General features: G+C 40.4%; 3 protein-coding genes across 3 annotated transcripts; all 3 read left to right on the top strand.

The window, feature by feature from the left end:
• Positions 1-1052: 1052 nt before the first annotated feature.
• LOC128360038 (P2Y purinoceptor 14-like) lies at positions 1053-2394 on the top strand. Its single transcript, XM_053320351.1, has 3 exons — positions 1053-1181; positions 1273-1532; positions 1770-2394. Exons 1-3 carry the CDS (start codon positions 1053-1055, stop codon positions 2392-2394), a joined length of 1014 nt encoding a protein of 337 aa, XP_053176326.1.
• A 2662-nt stretch (positions 2395-5056) lies between these two features.
• LOC128360037 (P2Y purinoceptor 14-like) lies at positions 5057-10794 on the top strand. The gene is made up of 6 exons (XM_053320350.1): positions 5057-5133; positions 5371-5522; positions 7049-7108; positions 7585-7727; positions 9782-10041; positions 10143-10794. The coding sequence occupies exons 1-6, from the start codon at positions 5057-5059 to the stop codon at positions 10792-10794; spliced, it is 1344 nt and encodes a 447-aa protein (XP_053176325.1).
• Positions 10795-16825: 6031 nt separating this feature from the next.
• On the top strand, positions 16826-19695 carry LOC128360036 (P2Y purinoceptor 14-like). The gene is made up of 3 exons (XM_053320348.1): positions 16826-16954; positions 17046-17305; positions 19053-19695. The coding sequence occupies exons 1-3, from the start codon at positions 16826-16828 to the stop codon at positions 19693-19695; spliced, it is 1032 nt and encodes a 343-aa protein (XP_053176323.1).
• Positions 19696-22474: the final 2779 nt, after the last annotated feature.

Raw genomic sequence — 22474 nt, 5'->3', positions numbered from 1 at the left:
CAGACGGAAACATCAAAGAAGTTTCTATCTGAGACCTTCACTGACAGACTGACAGGTGAGTGCTGCATGTATCTCACTTCTTTGTGCTTCTAATCTTATGTTGAAATTTGATTTATTTTTAAAAAATGATTTAAATTAATATGTTTTCCAAGACAAACTTAACATAAGAAACTGTTTTAAACAACTGCGGGCACAGAGTTTGGAAGTTAACCAAAGTTCATGTTTCCTAGATAACTTATGTGCAAGGTTTTTATTTAATTGGTTTATTTAACAGGGATCATACAGATAAACACTGTTACCTATAGTTAAACAATGCAACAGATGTCATGTATATAAAGCACGTAACTGAAGCCAATTTGCATTTCCTTGGTTCAGCTTTTAAACCTATACTCAAACTAACATTCAAAGAATAAAAAGAACAGGTCAGATAAAATAGACTGTGTATGAACAGAATGTATGAGGACCATTTTTGAGGCTTGTGGTACAACCAATTTGCAAGGTTGAAGTGACGTTTCACGCAGTTTATTTGAGCACACTGCTGGTATGAACCAGTTTACAGCGTGTTGACACATGTGAAATGTGGTAATCTATTCAGAAGTACCATGGTAGCCTTGTGGTTACTGTGTCTGTAAGTTAAGAAAATGCATGTTCTCTGAGTCATGACTAACTCAGACAGCTGAAGCTCAATAGAAGCTGATCATCTACTTTAAATGACTGTGTGGAAACACTGTGGATACAGTCCTCCATCACTTTACATTGAAAGCACATTTGAAGGAGATCTTTTAATACTCAATATGAACAAGAGGAATGATTACAGAGAGGAAAACCTCCGTCACTGTTATATGGACACCTGACTGCTGGTTTAAGAGACACAAGGCACCTGGACCTCCTTTAGACTGAATCTAAAAGGTTTCTTCCAGCCAAACATTTGTAACATAATACAATATAGTCAGCTGATGGTTCAAGTAGGATATATAATTAATGTGTCAAACTGTATTTAACAGTATAAAGATGATAGATTTGTGTTCTGTCTTCTTAGAACCTCCACAAACATGGATGACCTGGTAGGAGTGACAGTAACCTCAGTTACCAACCAGACCACTGATGATATCAATCAATGTGATCAGACAGACACAAAGGCTCATCTCTTCTTCATGGTGGTCTACACTCTGGTGTTTGTAGTAAGTGTCAAATATTCAGATAACAGTCACATTCTCTCCTCCTCCTCTGTCTGCCAATCAGCACACATGTCAATCTCTGTTTCCTCTCCAGGTGGGTTTGGTCCTCAACAGTCTCATCCTGAAGGTTTACTTCTGCTCAGCTCAGCAGCAGGTGTCCAGCATCATGATGGTCTACCTGAGAAACCTGGCAGTCTCTGACTTCCTGCTCTGCCTCTGCCTTCCCCTCCGCATCATCAACTACATCAGCAGCTCCGTCACCTTCCACCTGGTTTACTGCAACTTTGCCATTATTGGATTGCACCTCAACATGTACGCCAGCATCCTGTTCATGGGTTACATCGCTGTTAACAGGTAGGTAACAAAAATATGTTGTGTTCAGCAAAGTTAACACTTTTTTGTACAGGTTTGATACTTTATTATCTGTTTTATATGCATCCACATTATATTGACTGAAATGGTCAAGTCCTCGTATCACTGCAGGAGTAAAGTCCAAAGTCTGACATGTCCTCATGAAATCTGTGGTTTAATAATTAGTATCACTTATATTCAGTGAAATTATCTGCTGATGCCTGCCTCTCCTGTCTCCAGGTATCTGAAGATCATCTATCCTTTAGGAAATCACTTCCTACGGACAGTTCAGGCTGCCCGCATCATCTCCACGGTAACCTGGATTTTCCTGCTGGCCCCATTGATCTCGCTTGTCACCATGTCACTCCTCACACAGGAAGCTCTGACTGTTGTCCCTGACAGGTGTGAAAGCTTTCACAGCTCCCAGGTCCATATATTCTACAAAGTCATCGACATCTCCTTAACCGTCATTTTCTTGGTCGTCCTCGTCTCTCTGATCTTCTTCTACTACAGCGCCTCCCGCAGTGTGTTGCAGGCACAGCAGAGACAGCTGGCAGCCTCCAGCTGCAAGAAGCTCAGGAGGTCACGCAGGAAAATGTTGGTGCTGGTCAGCGTCTTCTGCGTTTGTTTTGTGCCTTACCACCTGGTTCGCCTTCCCTACATCTTCCTATACAGGCAGTGCTCTTTGAGGAAAGTGTTTTACTACCTGAAGGAGCTGACTGTCCTGCTGTCAGTTCTTAATGTCTGCCTGGATCCGTTCATCTACTTCTTCTTCTCTAAGGCGTTCCGGGCGCAGCTGACATCCACATTGCAAAGAGGGGAAATGAAGGGCAGCCGAGAGCCACCAGCAGTGAGACACTGCTGAGCACATCAGGAAGATGTTTGGATCCAAACCAACAATGAACTGATGTAGAACTGTGTGTGCACCAAAGCTCATATATCTTATTCCTCTGCTGTTGTTGAAAAACTATTAAAAACATATCAGTGAGTGACATTGCTGCGCTGGGGGACAAATCACCTCACTGACAAGTTACATATTGGTGATTCATTTCATTCATTACTCATTACTCAGTTTATATTTTCCATGCTAAATTTTGAACTTTCATTTTTAGTTGAGCTAAGGACTTAAAGAGAACCTATTATGGTCATTTCAGCTTTAAACTTCTATTTTTGGACCACCACTGTGCATGATTCACAGTTCAAAAAACTCCTTATTTATCTTCTACTGGTCCTTAATGCACCCCCTCAGTTCAGCCTCTGACTGAAACAGGCTGTTTTAGCTCCTGTGTCTTTACAGATTACATTGATTTGTATGCTATTGATTAAGATTCTGATATTTACTGTGTGATTTCCATCCTGACATCTCTAGCATTTAGAGGTTCATGATAGAGTGTAGTTTATTTCTGACACTGATCTAATGATTTTAATTTGGATTGATAAATTGATCATTGCTCAGCTCTTGAATTAAATTGACTTATTGTTGGTTTAGCTTGCCTTTCACCCTAATAAGTAGCTCAATAAAATTATCCATGAGCTAATTCATCTCACGTATGATGTGTTTTTGAATACATAAAGAGCTATTTTGGTGTGGATTTATGTGTACTTACACATATTAAGTGCTTATTAAAAGTCCATTGCAATTCCACAAATGTGGCTGCATGTTTTCCATCACATAACAAAAAATATGAAGGGAACAGTTGAATCACACATCAGATCTTGATGAACGAATTATTCAAGTTGAAAATCTTTACTGATGTACAGTGTTTAATTGATTGAGAACAGTCAGTGGAAACCAAAATCATCAACCCTTTGAGGGCTGGATTCAAAATCAAAGCTCAAATGAATGTAGTGGAGTAGAAAGTACAATATTTCCCTCTGAGATGTAGAAAGTAGCAACACATAGATATACTACAGTAAAGGACAAGTACCTCAAACTGTACTACAGTGAAGTACTAGTACCTCAAACTGTACCTCAAACTGTACTACAGTAAAGTACAAGTATCTCAAACTGTACTACAGTAAAGTACAAGTACCTCAAACTGTACAGAACTACAGTAAGTTTTGTGTCTTTAAAGCACAGCAGAGAGCAGTCAGGCACTATACTGGTTGAGACAACGGTTCATGCAGATCTCAAAGACCTGATAGAAGAAGTAGAGAAGTAGTAAAAGCATCAGGAGGCATTTGACTGTAAAGATGGAGACAGTGCGCCCTCTGCTGGTGTCACACAGTACTGCACCAACACTTACATTTAATCATAGATAACAAACCTAGATATCCAAGACACCTATATATTTTAGTTATTGTGTCTTCAGTCCTGATTTTACTGTAATCTGTTAGTTGTTGCAATACCTGAACAGGACACTAGATGGCACATTAAGCACTATACACTGCTGTGATAAACATTATTTAACTTCTTATTTTAATAATGAACTTTACCCCAAATCAACTGTAATACTCAACATTACTTTTAAACATATTCCATCATTTCTTGTCCTGCATTTATGCATTTTAATCTTTTACACTTTTTCTTATTATTCATATTTATATCTTTTATAAAGTATTTTTAAGCCTGGCACGTCTCTCTCCGCCCGAGCGCGCGCACACCTCCAAACAAAATGCCAGCGTCGCCATGGCAACGGACAGAAAAATAGTCCGTGAAGTTATCCTGAGCAGTTTTGTCCCCAAAAAATAAAAACCACGACTGTAAAAGATCGACGAGTTTCATGTCTGCAGCTGGATTATAGAGACAGTCTGTCATCAGATGCTTCTCACATCACGTTACTGTAAACTCACATCACGTTACTGTAAACTCACATCACGTTACTGTGAACTCACATCACGTTACTGTAAACACATCACATTGAACTCACATCACGTTACTGTGAACTCACATCACGTTACTGTGAACTCACATCACGTTAAACTCATATCATGTCAGTGAATGAAACATTGATTGTGGTTGTCATGTTTTCTTGTGGATAGCAGCAGGTAGTTTGTTGGTTTGGACAGCAGGTGGTGCTGCTGCATCAACAATGAGCTTAGACTGTTTTTGTCTCATCGGGAGAAAGGTTGGGTTCAAACCTGTGATTGTATATAAATATTTATGTACAATCAATATTTATTATTCATATTAAGACAATTATTCAAACTTCTAAAATTGACAAAGCCCTAATACATTTTACTATTATCACTTTGAAACAGGAAGCTTTGACATTTTATATTTCCCCTTAAAAGTGTAGCAGCTGGATAAACTTTATTTTCTTCATTTTAACTGGTCCATTTACTCAAATACTTTACTTTAATACAATCATCAGGTATTTGTACTTCACCTGAATACACACATTTTAATACTAATCCTAACCTGAACTTTTTACTGCACCAAATTAATTAATATTCAAAAGCACAATGTAGGACTTTATGATCTCTGCTTCCTGTGTGAAAATGTTCCCAACTAAATAAATGTCATGGTGTCATTTGTGGCAGCTAAAAGTAAAGTCAGACAGTAAACTTCAGGTTTTCATGAGATTATGGGCTTCTTTACAGTGATGGAAAGCAGCTCCTACAACAAACCACAAACCCTTGATGACAAAGTCTCCCCTAGCATGTACTGAAGGTCAGAGACTGATGAGATACATTTCTTTCATTACAATCTTCATTACAATCTTCTTCTGGTTGGAACTTTCTTTTGTAAACAACCTCAATCTCCTCCTCCTGAGCTCCTCATAGCTCCTCTCATAGTTGACATGGTTGTAGGCTTTTAAAAGGCCGTCACAAGTGAAAAGAGTTTGGAACTGAATTTCCTGATTGATATTCTTCTCATTTGTTTTGCTTCATCTTTTAGGTGCTTTGAAGTCCTGATTATCTGTTCAGCTCAGCTCATGATGGGGCAGTACAACTCTACAGACAACATGAACAGCACATCAATGTCCCTTCACCTGGTCCTTGATCTTGACTTAGATTCAGTGTTTAGCATAAGGATCAAGTGCATGAAAAGTGACAGGAATGCAGACACACGCACACATGAATTCCAGTAAAGAAGAAATGTACCGACCAGTTTTCTCCTCAGAGAGGCAGATCAAGCAGTCACTCCATTAAAGTCGACAGAGCAGAAGGAGGAAAACAGCAAGTCTGAAGCAGGTGAGTTTTTATGTAACTCTAAAAAAAAATGTTAAATTGATTGAATTGTATCAGAAAAGTATGAAATCACAGTGTTGACGTCTTCAAATGTTGTTTCCTTTTTTCTTTTCCAGGTTTGTGCGTCCTCACAGTGATGTAACGTGACTGGGTGACGACAGGAGAACCGGTTTCCCACGAATCTTCAGTCAATTCGGACGGGTTGATCTGCAGTTTGTGATCCGTGGTGAGTTCGCTAATCGTAGCATTTGTTCAAGTTTTGTTGATGCAATGCGGGAAGTACGATCTGTTTCTGGGATGACCATGAAAGCTTGACTGAGACTGCCTGCTCGTGAAACTCGAAAGCGAGAGTGAACGAGGGGGAAGTTGTTAGGTCTGTTTACATAGGAGCCGGAAGGGGTGTAATTGGTGTGTGTTCCCGCTCCTGAAACTGCGCTTATCAAGCTTCGAATAAAAACCACAAACACTTTTAAGGCCTTTGCTTGGTTTATGTTACTTTAACACATAATATTCTTGTTATGACAAAGAAGCAACAGCAGTGAACATTATGTCTGTTTGTGTGGGTGTCATGATTTGTTTTCATGTTTTGTTTTTTGACTTGCAAATGACCATCATGATCAGCTTTGCTGCTCAAAACTGTTAGTCAGAACCACAACTGATATCCCACCTCCACAACAGGAACAGACAGGTGAGTGCTGCACGTAACTTTATACTCGAACAAACTGTTTGGGAAATTAAACTATGAAAACATTTGGAGATAGACTGAAGGGAAGACTTTGATTCAACAATTGTAACCTTTTGGGGTTGAGCATAGCTCAGTGGGTAGAGCACCCACCCCATGTGTAGAAGCTACAGTCCTCGCTGCAGGCGACCCCGATTTGAATCCCGCACCGAGCAGTCCTATCCTGCATGTCATTCCCCCCTCTCTGCCTCCTGTTTCCTGTCTCTCTCTACTAACCTGTACAATAAAGGCAAAAAGCCCAAAAAATATACTTAAAAAAACAATTGTGGGGTTGAGCATAGCTCAGCGAGTAGAGCACCCGCCCCATGTGTTGAGGCTATAGTCCTCGTTGCAGGCGATCCCGGTTTCGAATCCCCCACTGAGCGGTCTTATCCTGTGTGTCATTCCCCCTCTCTCCGCCTCCTGTTTCCTGTCTATCTCCACTGTCCTGTACATTAAAGGCAAAAAAGCCCGAAAAAATATACATAACTCTACATCCAAAAATCTAACTTTTAAGGCCTTTACTTGGTTTATGTTACTTTAACACATAATATTCTTCTTATGACAGAGAAGCAGCATCAGTGAACATTATGTCTGTTTGTGTGGGTGTCATGTTTTGTTTTCATGTTTTATTTTTTGACTTGCAAATGACCATCATGATCAGCTTTGCTGCACAAAACTAGCCACACCTTATATCCCACCTCCACACCAGGAACACAGACAGGTGAGTGCTGCACGTAACTTTATACTCGAACAAACTGTTTGGGAAATTAAACTATCAAAAAATTTGGAGATAGACTGAAGGGAAGACTTTGATTCAACAATTGTAACCTTTTTACCTGAAAGTATGTAAAGGGTAAATGAGAGTAATTAGAACAAGTCCTCCAAATCAAACTCCAGAAACAGAGGGGAATCTGGGCTGTAAGGAAAGATGATTCAGAGAAAACTAAACGTATGGTGAATAAAATATCACATTCATTCACTGTTTATAATAATGAGCCAAAAAAGGAAATTACAGCCAAACACTGAAGTGACAAACCACAGAAGAGTCTGCAAGTTAGACTTGACTGGCTTGACACTTAGTGGTTTGACACATACACCGTGCTGCTGTGTTGATTTGCTACCACCAGTTCCTGTTTTCAATGTTATTTAAATAACTTTTAACTTTGACACTTTACATAACTGTCTTCCCACTGTTAGAAACTCCAGAGACAGAAATGAACGTGACCTCATCATCCAACCAGTCCTCAGCTAACACCCAGAGCCAAGTCAACAGTCAATGTGAACACATTGATAAATCAGGCCACCTCTTCTTTGCACTGGCCTACAGTCTGGTGTTTGTGGTGAGTTTCAAATATTCACATCACAGTCTGTTAACAAACATATTCATAGAAAAGTAATACAAAAAGGATAACACTACACCAAATACCAATTGGGCTGACAGAGGTCAGATACATAAATAATATTTATAATAATCTAAATGACATAGATTAAGAAAGGGTTAGGGTTTATGATTAGACTGACTAGCAGAGGGGAATTCATGTTCAAAATAAAATGGAAACTGTAGCCAGACCTTATAGAACTTGTGAGAAGAGTGTCAGACAGTGTATTTAAGGTATTTAAGGTGTTTGCCATAACTGCATCTCATCTGGTGCTAAACCAAAGATAGAGGTCAGAGTTTAGGATCGATATCTTTGTTGTAAATGAGTGAAAAATTTGTGAATATATCTGTCCAGAATTTAGTTAATTTGTGACCTGCCCAAACATATGACAGGTTGGCTGGCTCTTAGTTACATGATTCTAGCCAACCTGCTCTTAGACAGATGGAGCCTGTAGAGCACCTGAAACTGCCTGAACTCATCTCTGATGAATACTGATGGTGAAAGCACCTGTTTTGTTGCCCACTGCCAAGCTGAGCCTTACATCACTACAACCATCTCCTCTGATATGAGATGAGGAATCTGTCCTTAACTGTTAAAAAAGACCTTTATACCAATCAGCCCTTTTCAATCAATCAATCAGACTTTATTTCCACTTTTCATACATGGTAATGTAACACAACGTGCTTTACATTGTAGAAAAACAAACAAACAAACAAACAAACAAAATAATGCATACTGAAGTTGACTTGCCTCCCTAAGCCAACTCTCAGCTCTCCATCTGTAGCAGAAGTGAGCAGTCCAACTGCTGGTCTTGGCTGTGCCTGTGGGAGTTTGCCAGCCCTGATGAAGGTGGTGTGTTTTGGGCCACAAACTTGATGGTTCTTGGACACAGCATCCGAGATGGCCTCTGCCACCGTCGTCAGCACCTGGTCATACCACCAGTGGTAGTGGCCCTCCCTCCGAGCTGATGGGCAGCTGCTCAAAATATGTTCCAAGAGCCTTTTCCAGGGCAACGGAGACATGCTGGAGAGTGGGTCTTACCCCAGACATGAAGGTTTGCCAGACTAGGTAGGACGTCGTACATGGCTTGAACCATGAACTTGATCCGTTGGGGTTCTGCATACCAGCACGCCCTCCCAGTTGGCCCACCACCCTGCAGGTTTAGTCCTCCTTGACATCTGCCCATACCTCCTCTAGGATGAGTTCTTGCCCTGGGCTTTGTCAAAACAAGGTTGTGGTTGTGGTCCACTCTGGAATCCTTGGAGTCCTGGTAGAGTAGCGCCTCTCCAGTGCGAGAGACTATGAACTCCTCGCTGAGATTGCTGAAGGGGAGCTGGAGTTTATTGCTTCTTCCATAGAGTGCTGCACTGCTTAGGCTGGAGGTAGCCACTGATCTTTCTCTGCATGGTGCCGTGCTGGTAGATCTAAGCCTTAAACTTGCTAGGTAGTCCAGACTTGTCCACTCTAAGTGTAACTGTAACCATCTCCTGAGTGAACCATGGATAACTGGGTTACTTACTGAGTAAGCAATGTTTGCTCAAGAGTATTGGGGCACAAACTAAACAGCATATTGATAGTGGATTCCATGATTGTTGTTCCATTAGTCTGTAATTCACTTGGAAATCTTGAGAGAACTAAATTTCCCAATCCCACAAGTGTTCAGTGCCAATGCAGGAATAACAGCACAGCAGATCCCGTCACAGAGCTGTGGTTAAAGTTGGTTAAATGTAATCACAATCTTTCCCTTAAACTTCAACCGTGCTGTAGTTGCTATTAGCAGATATCACAGCAAGCCAATCCAAAATGTCCTACAGTGAGTGATCAAGTATGTGGAGGTGTGAAAGTAGGCGCGGTTTGAGCTTCTCACTCAAGAGAAAAGTATGAATGTTTTCAAGGAAAGATCCATTGTGCGCTCTATTATCCACATTTATACAATTTATGATGTAGACCACAAAGATAAGTCAGTAAAATCACTGTTTTCTTCACCCTCTCATTCCTTGCCGTTTCTTCTCCAGGTGGGTTTGGTCCTCAACAGCTTCACCCTGAAGGTTTACTTCTGCTCAGCTCAGCGGCAGGTGTCCAGCATCATGATGGTCTACCTGAAGAACCTGGCAGCCTCTGACTTCCTGCTCTGCCTCTGCCTCCCCTTCTACATAGCCAACTACGTCAGCAGCTCCTTCACCCTCCGCCTGGTCCACTGCACCTTTGTCTCCTGCGCCTTTTACCTCAACATGTACGCCAGCATCCTGTTCATGGGTTACATCGCTGCTGACAGGTAGGCTGGATGGCTTTGGTCTTATTTGATCCAGGAAGCAACATCAGCACATCCTTGTTGTCTGCTATGTTTTTAAAAAAAACAGCCTCTTCTCTCTCTAGGTATTTTAAAATCATCCATCCTTTAAGAACTCACATCCTGCGGACAGTGAAGGCTGCCCGCATCATCTCCACGGTAACCTGGGTTTTCTTCTTGGCCCTTATGACCTCCTACATCACCCTCTGGTTCCTCACCAAGCCAGAATTGACCTTTGTCCCTGACAAATGTGACACCTTGGAAAGCCCCCAGGTCATTGTATTCTACAAAATCATCCACGTCGGCTCCGCCACCACATTCCTGTTTGTCCTTGTCTGCATGATCTTCTTCTACTACAGCGCCTCCCGCAGTGTGTTGCAGGCACAGCAGAGGCGGCCGCAATCCTCCAGCTGCAAGAAGCTCATGAGGTCAAACAGGAAAATGTTGGTGCTGGTCAGCGTCTTCTGTGTTTGTTTTGTGCCTTACCACCTCACTCTCATTCCCTATGCCTTACTGAGGAAGTATTGCTCCTTACGCCTGGTGTTGCACTACCTGATTGAAGGGACCATCTTACTGTCAGTCTTCAATGTCTGTCTGGATCCGGTCATCTACTTCTTCAGCTGTAAGGCCTTTCGGACCAATCTGAACCTGGAGAGAGTGTTCACCAGGAACAAGCAAATACCGCAAACAGAGACAAGAAGGAACGAGGGGCAGCTGAGCATCATCCACACCAACTGATGAACACCGTCCATCACACGTGACTTAAAAACAACAACAGCACAACTGCAGATGTGAGAAAAATAACACCAACAGAAGCATACAGCTGTTTCACATTTAAATAACTCAAAATAACTGTGACATCCGTCGTTTATCAGACGTTATCAGTCAAAACACTAACATTTCCTGTTTTTAACACTTTCCCTGACCTTACAATACCATATAATCTGCTTTGGGGATCCCCAGACCCAAACAACCAAACAACCAATCACTGCAAGTGAGGGTGAAAACCCAGCTAAGCCAAGTGATTAGCGATTATGACATGTAAAAATCTGTAAAATGTGTCAATTCATCACATCTGACACATATGAAGTTTTAATATTTCACATGTAATAATTTGTCATGAGAAAATTAAACAATAATGGTAAAGACTAAATGCATTTCATATGATGAACCACATGTGTTTATATGTGTGCCTGTTACACAGAGACACATTCTTATTAAGACCAGCCACTGAGACCAGTTTTTAAACATTTCCGTCACTAAACTGAAGAACAATTCAACCAAACATTGAAGTGCACAGGCAGCAGGTTGTTTTGTAGTATGTCAGAGAAACTGGTTTGAGATGAAGATTGTGTGCAAGATCAGACAAAGGACAGAATACGTGATCATTTGGTTAACAAATGATCACGTATTCTAGCCTCCATCCAGTTCACTGAGTCACATCTGAGTGTGACCACAGTGTGGTGGAGTTCAGTGTAAGTGCTCACAGAAAGTGTCAGCATAGTGGCAGGAACATATTTCAAGTGTTTTTTACCTTTTCATACCACAAATTTAACCTAACTATTGTTTTTCTGCCCCCGGCAGCTTAGCATCACATGATTGGTACCAATGGATTCATTATCTCATCTAGTTTCTCATGATGCCAACATATTGAGCTTCAAACCTGAGTCCAATATTGCCTTTTGTACAGCGCTGCAAGTAAGGTTTATAGTCAGTCACTGTTCCCCAAAACCCAAGATGATGTCGTCAAAGGTCTTTTTTGCCTGAAACCCAAATATGATCTGTTTACTGTCACAGAGGACAAAAGAACCCAAAAATATTCACATTTGAGAAGCTGTGTCTGCAGGTGGGTTTTGGTGGGCCAGTCTGAGATCAAAGCCTGATTTTTATACCAACTTCTCGACTGCAGCAGAGCTAATGTGATGTTAAGTGACATAGCAACAGTTCCAGTACAATGTTTTTTTCTTTTGTGATCCTCTAACAAGCAACAAACAAAAAAAAACAGGAAATGATGAAGCATCATCTGAGCAGCAGTATCACACAATAACCACAGATCAGTTCTTCCTGTCAATAAAAGCTGCACAGAAGGAAACATCAAAGCAGTTTCTATCTGATGCCTTCACTGACAGACTGACAGGTGAGCGCTGCATGTATCTCACTTCTTTGTGCTTCTAATATTATGTTGAAATTTGATTTATTTTTAAAAAATGATATGAATTAATATGTTTTCCAAGACAAACTTAACATAAGAAACAGTTTTAAACAACTGCGGGCAAAGAGTTTACAAGTTAACCAAAGTTCATGTTTCCTAGATAACTTATGTGCAAGGTTTTTATTTTATTGGTTTATTTAACAGGGATCATACAGATAAACACTGTTACCTATAGTTAAACAATGCAACAGATGTCATGTATATAAAGCACGTAACTGAAGCCAATTTGCATTTCCTTGGTTCAGCTTTTAAAACTATGCTCCAACTAACATAAAAAGAATAAAAAGGGCAGGACAGATAAATTAGACTGTGTATGAACAGAATGTATGAGGCCCATTTTTGAGGCTTGTGGTACAACCAATTTGCAAGGTTGAAGTGACGTTTCACGCAGTTAATTTGAGCACACTGCTGGTCTGAACCAGTTTACAGCGTGTAGAGAAGTGTGAAATGTGGTCATCTTTTGGAAAGTACTTCATGCGTCACATCATCAAACCCTTTTTAAAAATAATCTTAGCGTACTCCTCCCACAGACAACCATGGTAGCCTTGTGGTTACTGCGTCTGCTACGTGTCTGCAAGTTAAGAAAATGCATGTTCTCTGAGTCATTTAGGAAGGGCCAGTTGTACATTTGGGTGGGCCCAGCCTCATTAGGGTCACTATCAACGTCACGCTTGCTATATTTCCACCACAGCTCAACAGGGAAACACTAAGAGGGAATTTAATGCTAAAAAGACTGTAAATGTGTCAGATATCACTTGATATGACTAACTCACACTGCTGAAGCTCAAGAAACATTATTTTTTTAATCGTAAGGGACTGACCATAGACCCATTTTTGTCTTTTTTTTCCGTGTCACACTGGAGAGAGCAGAGCAGGTGGACCCAAATGCAGAGAACAGATGAAATCCAGACAAGAACTGACCAAGACTGAACAGAAAACCAAGACTTAAATACTAACTAAATTTATGGATCCTCTCTGGTGACATGGTCAGAATTTTTTTTTATTGTGGCCACAAAGTAGATATAACGCGAGCACGAAACCAAATGAAATATGAAATCACTTTAGTCTTTGGCAAATCAAAGTGGAATGATTTTTATTGATCAGATATTGTTTGTGGTAATAAAGGATTGTGCAATTTTCTAATCAGGCTTCTATTAGCTGTAATATAGCAGTGTGTAAAACAGACTTCAGCAAATCAGGACCAAGCATAAAACATCATCAAAGTGTTAACATAATGGTTTAAAGGAATTATAGCACATTTCATCTGCAGGTAAACGTCAGACGGATCAATAATATAAAGAACTTTTAATCTTCTGTGATTTTATTGATGGACAAATGTCCATAGAACACTACAGACACATTCAGTAGTTCAGTCAGAGCAACAACAACCTGCAATCAATACAAACTAGATTCTGATCACTGATAGGCTATAAGTTCCCTTGGCAACATGATACATACAGTGAGCGCTACTGTAACTGCACGGCTTCGTCCAACAGCATCATTGGCACGTTATACTTATTTGGTGGCCACAATCTTTTTTTTTTTTTGACCATGTCACCAAAGGGGCTCCGTAAAAACTAATGAAGGAATAGGGAACAGGTGACAAGTGCAGGCTGAAAGGAGACAGAAGACCAAGCTGATCACACTGATACAGGACAGGTGTGAATACTGAGGGAAAAAAAAAAACAAAACCCAGAAAACACACTAACAAAACCCAAATAATAAAAACAGAGTCGAAAACATGAGTTCATGACATTTGAGGGGTGCAGGGATCTTTAGGGGGAGATAGCAGAGCAACAGTATCTGCCACATAGAAGTGATCATCTAAAAGCTTAATATGAGATAAGACACTGTGTGTCAGGTTTTTTCTGTCATAAATCTGTAATAAAAATCGTGTTTTGGTTAGGCGCCTATTCAGATGTTGCAGGTTTAAAGTGTATAAGGACTGAGAACATTATGATGGAACTATGCCTTTTAGATGCTCAATTATGTATCATATGTTGTTGCAGAAGTTTTTGGCTCGATAGTATTTATTTAACAGATTTGGTGTGAAATTCAACCAAACTTAAGTTTTTAGTTGTAAAGAGTCATGAGGCTGTGATCATTCTAGAGGTCACCAAAGGTCATTTTATACATTGAGGATCAAGTTTTAAAAAATGGACTCACTACAATGAAATGGCTACTGTGGGAACTAACATCATCACACATGAATACAGTTGGGCTCAATGAATCCACAAGAGTCTCAACGCTCCAGTCAGAACCAATTCATGCAATTCCTGAACCGTTTATGAACCCCACTATGCAGAAATATTTAAATACAACATTTTTTGGAGACAAAATTAACCCCTTTATGCTGCATGGTTTTTGTCCATGAAGTGGGTATGTCTGTAAAGGTCAGGGAACCTCTATGAAAATGGCCTGACAAGTTATCGTGACATGGTTGGTACCAATAGATGCTTTATGTCATCTAGTTTCATATGATACCAGTATGTAATATTCAGCTTTAAAACTCAGCCCACTACAGCCTCCTGTACAGTCCTGCAGGCATCAGAGGGTTTATAGTTGTGAGCATGCAAGTCCTCTACCATCCAACAGATGGTGCTGCTGCTCCTTTCACAGCTCTACATCAGATGGCCTTGAGTAGAGGAAGTCATGTTAGATGAGTTCAATCTGCACATCTTTTAAAATGTTGTATTTTACCCGGTTTTATAAATTGTATTTATTCTATGTTTTAACTATATTATTTTGCTAGTTACTACTTTTACTATTTTACTATTATTACTATCCAAGAGTTTCTATATTTTATGTGTCAATGGGTTTCATAGGCCTACCTGTGTTTATTGTTTCCTTCTTATCATTATCAACTGAGCTGCTTTTGTTGTTGTTGTTTGTTTTTCATGTTACACGGGTTAGTGTTTGGTAGATTTGAGCAAAAAGACTGTGGAGTGTTTCTAACCCCCACAGCAACACCAAGAGTGTTTTCCCCCCAGGGCAGCTTCTGGTTGCATTCGATAAGACCCACAGTGACTTTAAACTTGTGAGAGGATGTTGTGGGGTAAACCAAAAGAGGCCTGGTTTGAGACTTGTGATGAGTCTGTGTCTATTTGAAAAAAGAAGTTAGGGTTACAATTATCTACACAGGTCAAAACACTGTCTGAGCTTTTATTTATAAAGTCTCAATTTAGTGTTATTTTTCTGGGTTGTGTAAAACTCATGATTCTGGTGTGATTTGGCTGTACGTGTCTGCAGGTGGGTTTTGGTTGGTCAGTCTTCACTGCTGACTGCAGCTGAGCTACAAGTGACACAGCAACAGTCCTAGTATAACTTAAGTCTTTTTTTTCTTTTGTGGTCCCCTAACCAACAGTGAGCAAAGAACCAGGAAATGAAAAAGCATCTGAGCAGCAGTATCACACAATGACCACAGATCAGTTCTTCCTGTCCTTTGAAAGCTGCACAGAAGGAAACATCAAAGCAGTTTCTATCTGAGACCTTCACTGACAGACTGACAGGTGAGTGCTGCATGTATCTCACTTCTTTGTGCTTCTAATATTATGTTGAAATTTGATTTATTTTTAAAAAAAAATTTAAATTAACATGTTTTCCAAGACAAAAATAACATAAACAGTTTTAAACAACTGCAGGCACAGAGTTTACACGTTGTTAATCACAGTTCATTTTTCCTAGATAACTTATGTGCAAGGTTTTTATTTTATTGGTTTATTTAACAGGGATCATACCGATAAACACTGTTACCTATAGTTAAACAATGCAACAGATGTCATGTATATAAAGCACGTAACTGAAGGCAATTTGCATTTCCTTGCTTCAGCTTTTAAAACTATGCTCAGAATGTATTTTGAGCCTTGTGGTACAACCAATATTAAATTAAACACAATGCTGGTGTGAAACAGTTTACAGCTTGTTCACACGTGTGAAATGTGGTAATCTATTCAGAAGTACTGTACAATGGTAGACTTATGGTTACTGCGTCTGCTACGTGTCTGCAAGTTAAGAAAATGCATGTTCTCTCAGTCATTTAGGACGGGCCAGTTGTACATTTGGGTGGGCCCAGCCTCGTTAGGGTCACTATCAACGCCACGCTTGCTATACTTCCACCACAGCTCACCAGGGAAACACTAAGAGGGAATTTGATGCTAAAAAGACTGTAAATGTGTCAGATATCACTTGATATGACTAACTCAGACTGCTGAAGCTCAATAGAAGCTGATCATCTACTTTAAATGACTGAGTGGAAACACTGTGGATACAGTCCTCCATCACTTTACATTGAAAGCACATTTGAAGGAGATCTTTCAATAGTTAGTATGAACAGGAGGAATGATTACAGAGAGGAAAACCTCTGTCACTGTTTATATGGACACCTGAATGCTGGTTTGACCTCCTTTAGACTGAATACAAAAGGCTTCTTCCAGCCAAACATTTGTAACAATATAGTCAGCTGATGGTTCAGTAGGATATATAATTAATGTGTCAAACTGTATTTAACAGTATAAAGATGATAGATTTGTTTTCTCCCTTCTTAGAACCTCCACAAACATGGATGAGCTGGTAGGAGTGACAGTAACCTCAGTTACCAACCAGACCACTGATGATATAAATCAATGTGATCAGACAGATACAAAGGCTCACCTCTTCTTCATGGTGGTCTACACTCTGGTGTTTGTAGTGAGTGTCAAATATTCAGATTACAGTCACATTCCCTCCTCCTCCTCTGTCTGCCAATCAGCACACATGTCAATCTGTGTTTCCTCTCCAGGTGGGTTTGGTCCTAAACAGTCTCACCCTGAAGGTTTACTTCTGCTCAGCTCAGCAGCAGGTGTCCAGCATCATGATGGTCTACCTGAGAAACCTGGCAGTCTCTGACTTCCTGCTCTGCCTCTGCCTTCCCCTCCGCATCATCAACTACATCAGCAGCTCTGTCACCTTCCGCCTGGTTTACTGCAACATTGCCGTCTCAGGATTGTACCTTAACATGTACGCCAGCATCCTGTTCATGGGTTACATCGCTGCTAACAGGTAGATAACAAACCATGCTGATTCTCAGCACACTTGTTATGATGCTTTGTCTGTTTTAATATGCCTGCATATTATCTTTATACTGACACTTTTCACATAGAGCACATCTAGACTGTACTCTTTAGTTTACAGACATCCAACATTACATAAGTGAAAAAAGGTAGACCTTGAAATTTTGTTTTATGTGGGAGTTGAAGGATATAACCTGACCAAAGATAACTCTTAGGGTCCTCATGGTGGTGCTGGAGACTAGAGTAATGCCATCCAGAAAAGTTATATCATTAGATAATGTGTTTCTAAGGTGGAGCCAAGCACAATACAGTCAGTTAAGTAGCAGAGAGTTGCAGCTCATCCAGGTCTTCATGTGTAACTGATTGGACTCATCTGGCTTCATTGATAAATATAATAGGATGCCATCTGCATAATAATTAACATTTATGAGTGTTTATGGATAATATTACCTAAAGGAAACATATATAAAGTGAATAGTATTGGTCCAAGCACAGCACGTGAGCATGTCCAAACTGACAACGATCTGATATATAGGACTTAAACCAGCTTAACAGTACATGGCCTTGGTAACATCTGAGAGAAGCCAAATGAATCTAATAAAGAAATAAATGCAGTGCTAAGGCTGGCATTATCCACGTTCACATGAATTCCTCAGATCCACCTATCTTAGCATGTTGGCTGTGCCCTGTTAGTGGAGAAAAAGGCTGGGGGCTACTGGAGTCCCAAAAATTATTCAGAGCTGTCGCGGTGCACATATATTGCACCCCAGTCCCTGTAAGGCTCACTAAGCTCACTGTCCCCAGACTCTGTGTCAGTCCCAGAGTCAAACAAAGCATCATCTTCTGTTCCCTCCAGTGGAAAAACAACAAAGTTGTGTGCTCATACTGTGTGCCTCTGCCACGGCTCAATAACAGCTGCTCATCTGTGGCTTCAACATCTGCTGCTGTCAGTCGGGTCTGTTAATACGGAAACATCACAGCTACTAGTGTCTGAAATACTTCTGATCAACACACTGAATCAGCACACACCTGCTTTTATTTTCTATTTTTCTGTACAACATACAGCAGTAACGGGTCATAAATAGTCTATTTTCATGAACTGCCGAAACAGTTGTTTATAGAACGTTATAGTTATCATTCTTAGTGTGGACGACCTTTTACAGACCTATGATCATATCCAGATCCAACCTCTCTCTGTATTTCACTGGTGTATTGGACACACCCCACTTTTAAATGACAACAATTGTGTTTAAGGTGCGTCTTACACAGTTACATCTAAACTTTTATTCTTTGGCTTTTAGCTGTGTTTAATCTGTTTGCATTTGTTATCTGATATTTGGGGATTTTAAATTTGTCCTTAAACTTTGTTCTACTTGAATTTTTCTACTTTTCATAACCATCTACTATCTACATAAAGGTACTTATGCTTGTATGTGATTACATATGCATACATATACATATTTAAAGTATTATAATAATGTGTTTGTCAAATTACTACAACAGTTCATGTGAGTTTATCTTCCCATACGCACAGACACAAAATACAAGCACTGCAAGCTAAAGTGGTCATAAGCTTTCTCCGTGTCCTCGTATCACTGCAGGAGTAAAGTCCAAAGTCTTGTCCTCTCGAGAAACAATGTTGGAATCATCATTCCTCATGAAATCTGTAGTTTAACTATTAGTATCACTTACATTCAGTGAAATTATCTGCTGAAGCCTGCCTCTCCTGTCTCCAGGTATCTGAAGATCATCGATCCTTTAGGAAATCACTTCCTGCGGACAGTTCAGGCTGCCCGCATAATCTCCACAGTAACCTGGGTTTTCCTGCTGGCCCCAGTGATCTCGTTTGTCAGCATGTCACTCCTCACACAGGAAGCTCCGACTGTTGTCCCTGACAGTTGTGAAAGCTTGCACAGCTCCCAGGTCCATGTATTCTACAAAATCATCCACATCTCCTCCTGCATCACCTTCCTGTTTGTCCTGGTCTCTCTGGTCTTCTTCTACCACAGCGCCTCCCGCAGTGTGTTGCAGGCACAGCAGAGGCAGCTGGCATCCTCCAGCTGCAAGAAGCTCAGGAGGTCACGCAGGAAAATGTTGGTGCTGGTCAGCGTCTTCTGCGTTTGTTTTGTGCCTTACCACCTGGTTCGCCTTCCCTACATCTTCCTATACAGGCAGTGCTCTTTGAGCAAAGTGTTTTACTACCTGAAGGAGCTGAGCGTCCTGCTGTCAGTTCTTAATGTCTGCCTGGATCCGGTTGTCTACTTCTTCTTCTCTAAGGCGTTCCGGGCGCAGCTGACCATCCACATTGCAAAGAGGGGAAATGAAGGGCAGCCGAGAGCCACCAAAAGTGAGACACTGCTCAGCACATCAGAGAGATAAACATAAGAAATCTAATATTTGGATCCAAACCAACAATGAACTGATGTAGAACTGTGTGTGCACCAAAGCTCATATATCTTATTCCTCTGTTGTTGTTAAAAAACTATTAAAAACATATCAGTGAGTGACATTGCTGCACTGGGGGACAAATCACCTCACTGACACGTTACATATTGGTGATTCATTTTATTCATTACTCATTACTCAGTTTATATTTTCCATGCTAAATTTTGAACTTTCATTTTTAGTTGAGCTAAGAACTTAAAGAGAACCTATTATGGTCATTTCAGCTTTAAACTTCTATTTTTGGACCACCACTGTCCATGATTCACAGTTCAAAAAACTCCTTATTTATCTTCTACCGGTCCTTAATGCAGCGCCTCAGTTCAGCCTCTGTCTGAAACAGGCTGTTTTAGCTCCTGTCTCTTTACAGATTACATTGATTTGTATGCTATTGATTAAGATTCTGATATTTACTGTGTGATTTCCATTCTGACATCTCTAGCATTTAGAGGTTTGTGATAGAGTGCAGTTTATTTCTGACGCTGAGCTAATGATTTTAATTTGGATTGAAAAATTGATCATTGCTCAGCTCTAGAGTTAAATTGACTTATTGTTGGTTTAGCTTGTCTTTCACCCTAATAAGTAGCTCAATAAAATTATCCATGAGCTAATTCATCTCACGTATGATGCGTTATTGAATGCATAAGAGCTGTTTTGGTGTGGACCTATCTGTACTTACACATATATTCAGTGCTAATTAAAAGTCCATTGCAATACCACAAATGTGGCTGCTTTGCCTGGTTCATGTTTTCCATCACATAACAAAAAATATGAAGGGAACAGTTAAATCACACATCAGATCTTGATGAACGAATTATTCAAGTTGAAAATCTTTAGTGATGTACAGTGTTTAATTGATTGAGAACAAAATGACATAACAGTCAGTGGAAACCAAAATCATCAACCCTTTGAGGGCTGGATTCAAAATCAAAGCTCAAATGAATGTAGTGGAGTAGAAAGTACAATATTTCCCTCTGAGATGTAGAAAATAGCAACACATGGAAATACTACAGTAAAGTACAAGTACCTCAAACTGTACTACAGTAAAGTAAACGTACCTCAAACTGTACTACAGTAAAGTACAAGTACCACAAACTGTACTGAAGCACAGTACTTAATTACTTTCCACCTCAGTGCAGGACTGTGAAGTGTTGTATCTTTAAAGCAGAGCAGAGAGCAGTCAGGCACTATACTGGTTGAGTCAACGGTTCATGCAGATCTCAAAGACCTGATAGAATAAGTAAAGAAGTAGTAAAAGCATCAGGAGGCATTTGACTGTAAAGATGGAGACAGTGCGCCCTCTGCTGGTGTCACACAGTACTGCACCAACACTTACATTTAATCATAGATAACAAACCTAGATATCCAAGAGACATATATATTTTAGTTATTGTGTCTTCAGTCCTGATTTTACTGTAATCTGTTAGTTGTTGCAATACCTGAACAGGACACTAGATGGCGCATAAAGCACACTGCTGTAATTAAACATTATTTAAAGGGGCTCTATGCGAAATACAGCTTTATTAGCTTTCAGGAATTTTATTTTTGCTATGTAACCCACTAATGGTGTATTTACATCTGGAGTAGAGAGTTACATCACACCCCCTCTGTGTGTGTTGTTCTGGAGCCTTTGTTTTGGAAGCCGGGCCGGCCGCGCGTTCATGTTAGTGCATGTGAGCCACCTCCTCCTCTCCTCCACCGGAACCGTTAACCCACTCCCCCTATATAACCGGGACCGTAATGCCACTCCCACTATCAAACCACTGAGGACCGGCTGCGGTTAGCGAAAGCGACATGGCGGAGGAAAACCCCATGAAGAGACCACGCTCAGTTGCCAAGAAACTCTCCGATAAAGAGAGGAATAAGACCCGGGTTAACATTGGCCTTGCATTTCCGAGGTGGAGAGCCCTGCGAGAAGAAAAAGGGATACATTATGACTCGGAGCTAGCTCTTCTTCTCTTGGACCAGTAAGTAACGTTATGTGTATACAGTCACATATCTGCTTAGTTAGTTTTAGACTAACGTTAGACATTATGTAGCATATCATGTTCATTTAGTTGACAGTCTTAGGACGAAGCCTGAGCTGCAGCTCGGCCTCATGATAGCCATGGAGGGAAGCATACCTATGTCCCCCGGCTAGCTCGGCGGCTAATTCCGCTGCTAGCTCGGCCACTAACTCAACTAACTGCAGACAGGATCATCCCTATGTCCCGGTTTTGTTTTGCTGTTAACACAAACGAGCTAGAGCTAAGCTAAGCCAGCTACCATCATACGTCTGAGCTGGTAGCCATGTGGCTAACGTTAGCAATAAGCATCGTAAAATAGTAACAGAGGAAGGAATAGGAATGCCTACGACTAGTGCTGTGTTATCACATTTTGTCTGTCCGCATATTTTATAGCACGAAGAGAGAGAAGTGAGTATGAAAATATGTATGGCCTGCTTGTGTAATGTTAGTTGTAATACTGTCAGGGCAGTACATATATGATGATGATGATGATGATAATAATGCTAACCGTGCTTCACTGGACCAGTCCTTGCTATTTCAGAAACTTTTGACTAAATGGAAAGTAAGATATTTTTGTCCTAAAAATAATAAACAGGCTATTGGACTGGTGATGAAATACTGTGACTGTTACTCTGATAAAGATGAGAGACATTTTGGTCTGACAACTACTTGTGTTTTCTATAACTGTTTATTGTAATTGACAGTTTAGC

The sequence above is a fragment of the Scomber japonicus genome, chromosome 6 (genome assembly GCF_027409825.1).
Source record: "Scomber japonicus isolate fScoJap1 chromosome 6, fScoJap1.pri, whole genome shotgun sequence".
NCBI lineage: Eukaryota > Metazoa > Chordata > Actinopteri > Scombriformes > Scombridae > Scomber > Scomber japonicus.
Note: the sequence above shows the minus strand (reverse complement) of the source record. Positions and strands in the feature narration are given on the sequence as shown.

Bases quoted from the DNA above. Each gene is read 5' to 3' on its own strand.
- LOC128360038 (XM_053320351.1), top strand. From the start codon at position 1,053: ATGGATGACCTGGTAGGAGTGACAGTAACCTCAGTTACCAACCAGACC. The intron at 1,182-1,272 runs GTAAGTGTCAAA...TTTCCTCTCCAG, and splicing joins TCTACACTCTGGTGTTTGTA to GTGGGTTTGGTCCTCAACAG. The intron at 1,533-1,769 runs GTAGGTAACAAA...TCCTGTCTCCAG, and splicing joins GGTTACATCGCTGTTAACAG to GTATCTGAAGATCATCTATC.
- LOC128360037 (XM_053320350.1), top strand. From the start codon at position 5,057: ATGGGCTTCTTTACAGTGATGGAAAGCAGCTCCTACAACAAACCACAA. The intron at 7,109-7,584 runs GTGAGTGCTGCA...TCCCACTGTTAG, and splicing joins CACACCAGGAACACAGACAG to AAACTCCAGAGACAGAAATG. The intron at 10,042-10,142 runs GTAGGCTGGATG...TTCTCTCTCTAG, and splicing joins GGTTACATCGCTGCTGACAG to GTATTTTAAAATCATCCATC.
- LOC128360036 (XM_053320348.1), top strand. From the start codon at position 16,826: ATGGATGAGCTGGTAGGAGTGACAGTAACCTCAGTTACCAACCAGACC. The intron at 16,955-17,045 runs GTGAGTGTCAAA...TTTCCTCTCCAG, and splicing joins TCTACACTCTGGTGTTTGTA to GTGGGTTTGGTCCTAAACAG. The intron at 17,306-19,052 runs GTAGATAACAAA...TCCTGTCTCCAG, and splicing joins GGTTACATCGCTGCTAACAG to GTATCTGAAGATCATCGATC.